Source organism: Colossoma macropomum, unplaced genomic scaffold, assembly GCF_904425465.1.
Source record: "Colossoma macropomum unplaced genomic scaffold, Colossoma_macropomum, whole genome shotgun sequence".
In the NCBI taxonomy this organism is placed as follows: Eukaryota; Metazoa; Chordata; class Actinopteri; order Characiformes; family Serrasalmidae; genus Colossoma; species Colossoma macropomum.
This window is the reverse complement of record NW_023494800.1, coordinates 27,724,815-27,737,026: the sequence shown is the minus strand read 5'-3', so window position 1 is coordinate 27,737,026 and position 12,212 is coordinate 27,724,815. Positions and strand designations below refer to the sequence as shown.

At 38.4% G+C, this 12,212-nt stretch overlaps 1 protein-coding gene across 4 annotated transcripts in view; it reads left to right on the top strand.

Moving 5' to 3' along the window:
• ebf1b (EBF transcription factor 1b) overlaps positions 1–12,212 on the top strand; it is a 153,627-nt gene that overhangs the window by 103,122 nt on the left and 38,293 nt on the right. For 2 of the 4 annotated variants that reach the window (XM_036588170.1, XM_036588167.1), the window contains exon 9: positions 11,612–11,745. In XM_036588170.1, the coding sequence (XP_036444063.1) occupies positions 11,612–11,745 (134 nt within the window). The remainder of the gene's footprint in view (positions 1–11,611; positions 11,746–12,212) is intronic. The other 2 variants (XM_036588171.1, XM_036588169.1) reach the window with 1 other exon arrangement.

The window sequence follows — 12,212 nt, the reverse complement described above, 5'->3', positions numbered from 1 at the left end:
AGGGACTCCTGTCAGATCGAGTGCACACACACTTTATTATCTCGTGATCAAATATGCAGTGAGCCTCTGCCACTGACACACACACAGTAATATAACTTGCTATTCATTTTAAGTATATTAGATTTGTGTGTGTAGCGGAATCGGTCTACACCCACACACACTTCTTTGAGCTTTGACCCCCCAAGTCATGTGTCCAATGGAGCAGAGAAAGCAGGGATGAACCACTGATTAATTAAAACACAAAGCAGTGTCCTCCCTCTAGTCCTTCCTCTTCCAGCCCTTTATTTTAGCATTCTATTCCTGCTGGCAGGTTCTAGTAACTCCCTCTCAAGGGATGAGAGACATTACATATAAACCACACCATCATTCTTTGCATTGATATGACAACCCTCATTCACACCTCACTTAATCTGCAAGCTTTGAATTAATTCCCAGGCCTTACCCCTTACCTTGCTAGAGCTATCACTGTCATGTTACTGTTGTGTTTTTATATATTTACATAATTATATAATGAATTAGATTATGAAATTCATTTACATATTATTCACATTCTGTATTGACTGTGCTTTTGACTTTGCTCTGTTTATTAGTTAATGGAAGGAGATTTTAATTTATCATCATCACACAATGCAAATGGCAGGAGCTGTTTTCAAATGATGTAAAATTATCAATAGCAAAGCAAAAAAAAGTGGAGGTACATGATTTTTTGGACAGCAATGATATGTAAAGTTTTTTTTTTAATATATTTGAAAATGTGTGACACTAGCCACGTTTACATGCAGCCTGATAATCCGTTAATAATCCGACTAATAGCTCAATCGGAATAGAACACGTCCATGTAAACACCTCAATCGGAATAGACTAGTCCGATTGAGGCCATTCGGAATACAATTTCTATCCGATTGAACGAGGTGGGTAAACTTATAAAATAATCCGTTAAATAGAAGAATAATAACCATGTAAACGCCTGAATCCGATTACATTCCAATCGGAACGTGTAAGTATGTTCTGCGCATGTGCGTCGCGTCATGGCGAAAGTTTATACCGTTCAACATGGCGGAGCAGAAACGGGTCTGCAGAGGAGACGAAGTTCATGCTCTGATCTTTAAAAGACGGTGGTGGGACGGACGTCTAGCTTATGAGTCTCAGAACACGACGTCTTCCTCTCGCCGCTTCCTTTATAAGCACATGTGAAGCACGTTTTCCTGAGTCTGACATCATTTTAAAGCAATTAAAACACAAGCGCGCCAACTGGAAACTCATATCACGCGGACTGGACCTTACGTGATGTTCGCTGTCATGGTAACGTTTACTCTAAACGCTACTCCACGCATGCGCGTCATTTTGCATCGGATTACTTGTAGTGAGCATGTAAACGAAGATTTTACATCAAATCGTTGAATAGAGTGTGCGTATAAACACCTCAGTCTGAATCTGTAATCGGATTGTATTCAATCGGATTGGCAAAAATCTTTGCATGTAAACTTAGCCAATGACCAAAAAGTGCATTTTTGCCAAATGTAAATGTAAACATTTTCACAATACAATTTATCAAAAGCTATGAATACAGTGATTTTTATTCAATGTTTCACATACTACTCTGCACTCTATCCAGTTAACCAAGGGTGATTATGCTCTCTTCATAATGAAACATGCAGTTGCTGATGATATATCCCCAGTATGCACAAACAGCTTGTTGTTTATTATTATTGTTTATCACAATAGCAAAATTTATCACAATGATGATAAAATGTTGTGATATTACCTTTACATGCCCATGTCTGTCTTTTCCATAATGGTTCAGAGAACATTTACACAATTGTCTACTTTTTTCCTGCTTCATCAGTTTACCGCTAGAGCTGTGCGGCTAACATTGCTAACAAACAGGCAAGTGATGTGATGCTAGATTAGGTTTGTAATTTCAGTTGTGTTTCTGTTTTTAAATATATATCTTCAGTTTGAAAATTGAAGGTGAACAGTTATTTATAAATCATGAACATAATCTGTAGCATCCATTTGCCTATGTGATGTGAGCACGCAGCAGGCAGCCGGATTCCAGCACAACACTTGCTGTCTAAAAAGGCTACCTGCAGTGTTCGGGTATGCTAAGAACATTGGATCATTTTTATAGTTTACAGTAAGTCATACTGTGTCCTAAACCACATGCACAAGTCTGTGAGACCTTAAGACCTGGATGCAGTTTGGGAGAAGTGTTAATGATGTATTTACAAAAGATTTGGGTGACTACTGACTTCTAGTGTTTGTTAGTAATATAAGCCTTATAGCTGATATTAGCTAAATAAGCAAAATGTGGACACCAGGCATGTCTTGGCAGATTGTCAACATCAGGGATCAGTGGAAAATCACATAAATTAGTTTTTTTATTATTATTATTTGACAAACAATCTGGTGATTAGGAGTTTGATACAAACTAAAACTGCCATATTGTTTTGGCTTAAAAGATGTGTTCTTGCATCAAAATGTCTTTTTGCATGAAGTTACTGCCGTGAAGTTATTAACCCTTACTGCCGGCATGGGACAAATGCCAACATGGTTTCATCACGTTTCTGGTGTAGTGACTTAAGAATGGCCAGTTGTGGCAAGTATGTCAGTCACCTCCTTTCTTTCAAAACCATTTAGTTTGTGCTGGAGTGGCCATAGTCAGTATATGTTAGCATCTTTGTCAGTGATGTACATGTCTGTCTTTTTCCCCAGTTGTCCTAACAGTGTCCTTCAAACTCGTAAATGCCCTGACAGGTCATTGGTTCACAGTTTTTTCAGGCTACTCAAAGATTGCAACGTTGCTGTGCCCACTTTATATATACTTTACTATTTCCTCTTGACAGATGTGGAAAAAGCGTGTGCTTGTTATTAAAAAATGCATGTTTTAATGCACCCCTGCTGCTCGTTCGCTGCTCTGTACATATACATTCACCTTGAAAACCTGCTGATGAAACACGGCGGAAAATACTGCCTGCCACCACGTCCATCACAGAGGATTACCGACGATTGATGCGCTGCTTCCGTAATGGATGGCGGAAAAAAAACTGTCTAGAAAATGCCATTTCCACCTCATTGGTTCATGAAAAAAACTTAGTGGCATTACAAAAAAGACAAGACATGGCTGGTTTCCCTAGTGGTGCTGTTGGGCTTTGATTGCTCCCTATGCTCTTACAGCTCTGGAGAAGCTAAGCAGCTCTGTGCTTATTTCCTTAGAGGGAAGGCCTTTAATTCTCCAGTCAAAATCACAAAGCTCTCCATTTGAGTCCAAGCCCAGGACTATAGCATGTCTTAGCATGGTCTCAGATGCTTAGCGTGTCCGATTATTGCCGTTAAGCAAATCCAATCTTGCTTCTCATTTAGCTTGTTGAGGATTTGGCCGTGGAGGAGAAATTTGTGAGATCTGGCGCCAGGCAATTGAACATATGATGTGCTGATTTGTGGCCTTGGATGAATATGGTGTGATAAGCCGTGGAGGCCTCCTGGGGTGTGCTGTCAAGGGCAGCAGGTCGACCATTTTCAGGATAAAAGTAAGATGGGAGAGTTATATTTTTGGGTTAGAAACTGATTAGTTGCAGTCAAATGCAAGATTAATGTGCTATAATAACTAGTCAGCAAAGTTCTTTAGTTGTTGATTAAAAAAAGAAAAAACAAAACTGATGCCAAAGTCAAAAGCCATTACTTAAGAACAAGGGTAATGCAAAGTAAACGAAAAACTTATCATAAATTCCCTGTACATATTTTTAAATATATGTTTTTTGATGCTGACAATTTCTTCTGTTATAAAAGTAGTTTCAGCAGGTATGGTGAAATAGTTCCAGCAGCTTAGAGTGAAGCAACCATTCTTACAAACCCATGGTCAGAGCGATTCAGATATGGTGAAATTTCTACTGCCGTAAAAGTAGTTCTGGCAGCTTGGAATTAAGTGACCATTGTTATTATTTAGCAACCAGTGGTTGTTGGAGTGAAACAGGTATGGTGAAATTTCTTCTGCCATAAAAGTAGTTTTGGCAGCTCAGAGTAGAGCAATTATTATTATTATTTAGCAACCAGTGGTTAATAGAGTGATATAGGCATGGTGAATAAAAGTTTGATTTGTTTGTATTGTATGTTTGTATTAAATGCTCTGTAGTTCATATGATAAATGCAGTCATTCCGACAGATTGCAGAACACTACAGAGAGCATAGAGGGTGATAGGGTTTATATTGTTTTGCTGCATCCACAATAGAAAAAAATTACTAATGAATGATGGCTGTGCTGTGAAGGGGCAAAGTGAGAGGAAACAGCAAAAGGCATAGTGGTTCAGTTAGCTGATTAATCGAGTAATAGCCCATAGATTAATACATTATAGAAATAATTGTTTGTTGCAGCCCTAAATGTGTGTGCCAAAGCTTTTTACTGCTTTAATCGCACACTGTACTGAAAGCATTTCAGAAGTCAGGTGTTCTTTATCAGGGTCAGGAGGAACTGACCCCGGTTCACTTCAGAGGAGTGGTCTGATAAGACTGAGAATGAGCAGAGAGAAGGAGTGCTGCCTGTTCTGCTAGTCTCTGACAACAAAGGCCGCTATAGTGGCCTGCTAGCTGTCGTGTCAAGAGTGAAGGGATACAGGAGGCTGGAGTTCAACAGTCAGCTTCTGGGTCATTGTTGCACAAGGGCCACTTGAACTTCAGTGTGGCACTTCAGCAGATACACACAATAAGTACCACTATAACAATAGAATAATGCATTAAAGTACTATTGAGATCGGATTAGTTTTATATGGGGAGGTCAGGTAATGTAATTATTACTAGTGTTTCTCAGAGATTTCAGTCAAATTGCCGTGTTGATAAATATTTCATCATATTCTGTGGAAAAGGCATTTTTTTTCTCAGGTGCAGAGCCAATAGAAGAAGCATTTATTTGTATTTTCTGTGGCCCAAATCAAGCTAAAATGTATTGTTCTACCTCAAGTGCAGAACTCAGAACATTAAATCATGAAAAATGTTGGGAAAAAAGTTTGATTTTATGTAGTGATGTTAACTGTTAGCTGTAATGACAATGGTAATAACACATTGCTTTCACTTAAAAAGGATTCCACAGATTTTCCAAAATGTCTGCATAATTCATTGGTTGAGAGATGTAAAAAAAAAGTCATTCATGTTGTTTTGATGTGAAATGGTTAACTTGTAGAGAATCTTGCCAGCTCAGATTTCTTTGCTGTAGTGGTGATAGAAACCTGATGTATACAATGCAAATATAGCCATCTTATTTAATTTTTACAAAACACCAGAGAACTGTACATTGGTCTTCTCAGTTTATATACGTAATGTTGTAAAATAATGGTCAGTCTGAAAAATATGTTTTCTTTGGGGACTTTTTGCATTGGAACACCCTTCATGCATCGTTACACTGTGAATAGATTAATATAAATGGATTAAAATACATATTAGATCAAAGGTTTATCAGAAAACTACTGTAAAACTGTCTCAGACATCAGGCAGTGTATTTATAAAAATTTCATATAACTTTCTGTGAAAGAGCTGTCAGAGGCAGTAAACTTATCAGAAGTCGGGTTCCTATCAGCACTACTGAAAACAATTTTGACTTGGTAAGTTTCTCTACAATGAAGCAGTTCACACCAAACACATTTTGTTGACGTCTTAACTATTTAATTATGCACTAAATTTTAAAAATCTGTGGAGTTCCCCTTTTAATGGTTAGGATAAACAAAACTGACTACTGACTACTTGTGAACAGCCAAAAGTATTGCGTAGGAAACTTTTTGGTGTAATGCCACTTCTTAAATGGAGTAGCCAGTCCCATTTCTGTAATTTATAACAACATTTTCATTTTGTGCATATCAGTAATAAACATTACAGACACGCTGTGGTAAAATTATATTACCCCACCTCCCCAAGAAAGACTACTCCTTTCTGTATAGTAGTTTAAAACTAACTGTTAAGCTTCTTACACAATGTGGAATCAATAATATACAGTATATTTTAGCTTGTTTAACCTTCCAGCATTTATCATGGAATGGTAATCCAACCTTTTACATCAAAGTTATATTATTTTTATTAGAAGCAGTTAACATTAATAATAAACTGAAAAACGCAATAAGTTATTGCATAATCACTATAAATTTGAAAAATTTCTTTTTAATATTTTAAAGAAATCTGCAAGGGATATTTTTCTACACCTAGAAAAGTTCAGTCTTAGACGTTGGTTGCCTTTTCTGTTTCTCACGATCCAAAAGACACATTAATGATGCTGAGGTCTCTGCTCTGGGATGGATAGTCCATTACTCTGAGAACATAGGCAGTTTATTTGTTTGATTAACTAATTTTCTTCTTGTCCTTTTCTCAACTGTTCCTTGACAGCCACACATCCTTTCAGACTCATATCATTGTGGAATGGACAGAAACACCTGTGAATATTTTTAGATCTGAAGTAACAGTGGAGCTTGACTTTCCTTTAGCTCTCAAAGATGAAAGCTTTAAGCACTGTTTATCTGATGGTGACAGTTTTGGTCTACCAGGTCTAGGGTTTGGGTTTCCTTTGACTTTCCCCTTCCTTATGCATGGGTATTATTTTATTTTTAATCTCCTCATCCTAAAAATGAATGACTTGTACATAATGACTGTTTTGACTAGAAATGAAAAGTGGTCTCTGACATTTGCACAGTACTGGATAGCACATATAAGCATGATGTATTTGTATTTTTTGTCTTTCTACGTTGCATTTTGTTGAATAGTGTGACTTTCAACAAGTCACAATGTTTAGTTACTGTCTTCATTGCCTTGTGTTTTCCTTTATGTGTGCATGTGGGTCTGTGAGTTTTCACTGCTTTTGTATGTGTGTGTGTGTGTGTGTGTGTGTGTGTGTGTGTGTCACTGGGAGCAGCATGGTGAGCAGATGGTGCAGAGAGAGCCACAGAAAGTTTAATCCTATCAGATGGATTCATGCTTCTCCATCTGCTTAATCCAGCCACCAGCTCAGCCTCTGCCAAACAGTCCACTTAGGCCAAGATTAGCGCCACAGATTGCACCTCATCTACCCTACTCCACCACTTCCAAACTGCATTATTCTAGTGTGTGTACGTGTATGTGTGTATGCATGTGCATCCCAGTGTCTGACATGTAAATAAAGCAGATTAGCATGTGTTTACAGGAATATATAAGAACTTGCTCTTTTCAGTAATCTAAAGCTGCTTACATGCTGGACCTGGTTATTGAAATTAAAAATGAGGATGAAAAACATAAATACAGATGCCAGATTACAGCTTTGCAAGACGAAATGCAATTGCTGTTGAGATTCCTTCAAATTTTACACTGATTGAAAATGTTCCAGCCCTGACCTTTTTGGATATGCTATGTAGTAGTGGTCCCAAATGGTTAAAACAATAGTCTGGCGAAAAATGTGTTTTTCTCTTTCCCTAACCATAGTCAATCAGCTTTGGTATCTTAAGGTTGCTACAAGGCTAACGTGCATAACACATAATGCAAGCTTTTCCTGTTATCATTGTGCAAAGTCTGAAGCTTGATACCTGAACAGATGTAAACACTGGCTTCCTTTGTGGCTTTCTTGGTTTCTCAAGATGTTCACACTTTGACAGAGATTGATAATTCTCACGGTTGTATACTTTGTCAATCAAATGCCTGCAATTGCTACACATATTGTAGTATTTATTGCAAGGTTACATTCTGACTGAAGGGATCAAGTGTCAGGAAAGGGGGAGTCTGCTTTTCATAGCTGTGTAGTACTGTTCCTGCCTCTCTAAAACCACTGGTGTAGTGGTGCATATATGCAAGTACACAGTGTATATCTACCTCTGAGGAGAGCAAGAACAAGCAAAATCACAAAAGATATCTGTATCTGTATTTACTTTGGTAACACTTCAGTATATAGGACATTGTAATGCCTTTTTAATATTCTTATTAAGCCTTATCTAGCTAACAGCTGCTGATTAATTGGCTGCTCATCACTTCTTTATTAAGTAGTAACTAAAGTTAAGCAGTGTTGAGAACTTAATTTGTGTTATACATCATAATCTTGTTGCTAAGCCTTGCCTAAGCATTGGATCTATGATATGCTTATATATTTGCTTATTTTCTTTTGATTCCACCAGTATCTCAATAATAATACCAGATATTTCTAAATAAAGAGCTCACCCTCTATTTTAAAGTGAAGATTTCTAGTTTGCGTGTATTAAGAAGGTGTTAACTTCTGCCTGTGTTTAGTACCTAACCTGTTGGAATAGAGGTGTCAAATCCGGACCTTCAATCCAGTCTCCAGTCCAGATTTTGTAATCACTGCTAGTTAATGTTGCTGATGTAACTGATTGGCCACTTCGTGTCATCATTTTTCAGCAGTTACAAAATCCTGGACCACAAACTGGATTCAAGGAACTAAAGACCTCTGTTTTTGATTGCGTATCATCATATTGTCTTGACAAAGCACTTAAAGTAATAGTGAGCAGCTTGTTAATTACCAATACCGGCTTGATAGGCTTAATAAGAACATTACAAGAGCAATGTAATGCCCTCCTACACTGATTCCTGTATTGTTTGCTTGATTTTGGCATGCCCACAAACAGCAGTTAATTCATACATATTCATTCAGTAACAAGTCCTAATAAATGCTCCATTATGTGTTGTGCTTTTTTTTTGCTAGTTTCTTTTTTTCCTTTACAGTTGCTGCTAAAACTTGATGACTAGCTATCAATGAACTAATCTATGCCAGTCATGTGCAAATTAAGAAAGCACATCATTTGAATTGATGAAAAACATAAACCTAAGTGTGATAGCATAATATCATAACTAGTAAAGCCAAGTTTACAGTGCAGCACATCAGCATTAAGCTCCTTTGTGTCTCTTGCCTTAAATGAATGCACTAGATGCTATAAAGTTACATTGGCTTGTTGATATTGACTTTTAGACCAGCTTTATATTCTTTAATTACAGAGTATATGGGGAAATAGAGTGTGTCCATATGTTGGAATGGGAATACTTTAGAGCCGCCTATCCAGACCCCACCACAGCACTGTGCAGAACTCCCCCCAAGCTCTGGCCTTCTTCATCCTCCTTCTTGCAAGGTTATAAAAACAATTCGCAGCTCTTGCATTACAGTGTGGAGCGAACCCTGGCTGTTGCATCAGTTCACTCTCTCGCTTTGTAGCTCATTATGGTGAACGGTGCTGTTGGGGAAACTAAACGGAGGTAAATAGCAGTGGGCTAAATTGCTTTCTTTGCCCCCTGCCAGCACGGGCCTCTCTCGCTCGGAGGGGAGCGGACAGCTCTAATAAGCGGGCTGACCTTTCTCCACGGTGTTCCCTCCTCCCCCCGCGCCGTCACCGATCCGCCAGCACTGCGGAGAGCAACAAAGGGGACGCGCTAAACGAGCTGCTGTACACCAGCACCCAGTGACAAAAACACTTGTCGCCTGCAGTATGAGGTCCAGGGTCACCTTACTTACAGCACCAGTGGTCACACAGTTTTACCTCTGTGTTTATGTCCATTACATGCATAAAAATCAAAGCCAGGAGGATATGTTTAGGCTCTACGGGAGATCAGCTAGGAGATCAGATTTATGCTGTAGTATAATAAACTATAGTAGTAAGCTGTATTGTAGCATGCTATAGTAGTGGTCAAAAGTGGTTAAAGCAATATGCTGGCTTATAAGCACATTTCCTCCTTACTCCTTAATCGATCAGCCAAAGCATGCTTGCTTCTTTAGTTTTGCACTAGAGCTAGCAAGGAAAAGAAGTTTGTACCTCACTAAATTCACATTGTGCAAACTGCATGTAAAGTTATCTTGGAGTTGTTACAGGGCCAGTGTCCTACGTTTTTTTGTCTTTAATATTTCCCCAGGTCCATTTCTGATTGTGTGGTTTATGTACCAAAATCAGCCATATTTAATTTTCCAGTCTCTCTTTATCCCTTAGAATTTAACAGGCTGTTTTTGTTACTGGGCCTGTACGACTAAAACATATAAATAACTCTGTTCTGATTGGCTTCCCTTTATTGTGACTCATTCAGAAAGCGTTCCAGGCTGAAATAGGCCTTTGAATTTCAGCAAGTGTTGTTTGGGTGAGCGTGTTCTAGACTTAATAGGCAAATATATGCAAATGTGCTGGTTTTTATCACATCACAGAAACAGTAAATTTGTTTTTGCTACTTAGTTTCCACATATGCACTATATAGTCTGGAGAGTAAATGAAACATTTTGAAACTTTAACAATGTTTACATATTATGTCAAGCTCTTTGAAAAAAGTGAGGAAATTAAAATTTTCATGATATGGTCCTTTAAGTAATCTCAAGTAGACTTACTTACTTATGCGGTTTCTGAAACTATATTACACACTGAAGAGAGTAGTCATCATGATCCTGAAACCTGGATTTGTCCATACTTTTGTAAACTTTTTAGTGTTTTGCCAAACAAACACATTTGCAGGGCTCATTTAAGCTGGAGTGTATTTTAGCTTCAGTAAATATTACATCTCCAGTACCTCTTTGAATTGTTTTAGCTCAGTGTCTTGGATGGATGAACATTTAGCCCCTCTCTAATCATAACATACTACATCCATATTAAATTGTTAATCGTAGATAGGCCTAGTAAAGTACATTGATCTATAATGAGTCACCACTGTTGTTACTGAAAATCCATGACACGGTGTTGAACGCAAATCTTACTGTAAATGATCCTTTATTTTCATGGCTGACGTGCACTGTGAGAGCTGTGAAAACCACTAGTGCTCTTTCCAGGCCACGTGGTGTGGGACTCCTAGTTAAATCCAGCTGTGTGAGTTTTTTTGGTGACGTTGGTGTGTTTTTGGTTTCCTGCTCTGGTTTGGAAACGGGAGAACGCTGAGGTGTCAAGTCACTCGACCTCCCTCAAGCCCCTCTCCTCCCTCCACCAAAACCTCATGAAATAAACTGCATTAGAACCTCACCTCTAACCCTGAGGCCCCCTGGGAAACGAAGGTTAAAACCCCCTCACTGGATCCCCACGAACCAGACGTCTACCTTCTCTGGAGATATGAATTTATAATCTACATTTGGTAGTGTTATTGATCGGTCCAAAAGATGGAATTATTGCTTAGTATATTTCTACATAAACTTTTTAAAATGAAGAACCAAAAAGATTTGTTTGAAGCAACAGTAGAACCACTTTTAAAGAACCTTTCAGTGGGACCGTTTTTGTTGTAAGGGCGAACCTTTTTAAAGTTTGAAGAACCACCATATGTAAAGGTACTACACCAGAAACTAAGTACTTCTTAGACATGAACCATTTAGAAACTGTCTTGTGTCTCCAAAATGATAACATTATGGGAGAAGGAAAGAACGAAGAACATTCTTAATTTTATTGTATGTCAGTGTAACAGGATTTTATTCCTGGATTTTTTTTTTTGAGGGGGGAGGGGCATTTCTGTTTGTTCATTTTTTCATAAAATATTCACAAATGGTGTAAAAAAAAGTGCAAATTAATGGGTTATGAGATTTTTGAATGCTAGCATTCTTGAAGATGAAGCGTAAGTAATAAAGCACACATATATCTCTTTCTCTGTTTTGTCTCCCCTTCATCCACACCCACCCTCTTGTTCCTCATGTACCGATACTACCGGAAAGCAGCAGCACCTTGCATCAAAGCCATCAGCCCCAGCGAAGGGTGGACAACAGGGGGCGCTACAGTGATAATCATTGGGGACAACTTCTTCGATGGGCTGCAGGTCATCTTTGGCACCATGCTGGTCTGGAGTGAGGTGAGTGGAACTCCAGATAATCCAGAGTCTACAAGAGAGATGTTTTGAACTAGGTTAAGACATAAAGCCATAAATACACCCAAGCTGTGTTAGCATGCCTCAGAAGTTAAACTGCTTTTGCCTTCACAGGTACACTCACCATCCATTTTATTGGAAACACCTACCTTATTCTTCCACTGGCTGTCCACTTTATTAGAAACACTTTCCTTCCACATCCAGCCACTGGCCATTTTGTTAGGAACACCAACCTGCTACATCCACTCACTGACCACTTTATTAGGAACACCTACCTTGTACTTTCAGTCACTCAGCACTTTATTAGAAACACCTGCCTTGTTCTTTCACTGACTTCCATTCATTGGCCACTTTATTAGATACATTTACCTTCTACATCCATTCACTGGAAACACCTACCTTCTACTTCTACTTACTGGCCACTTTATTAGAAACACCTTTGTCCTATTTCC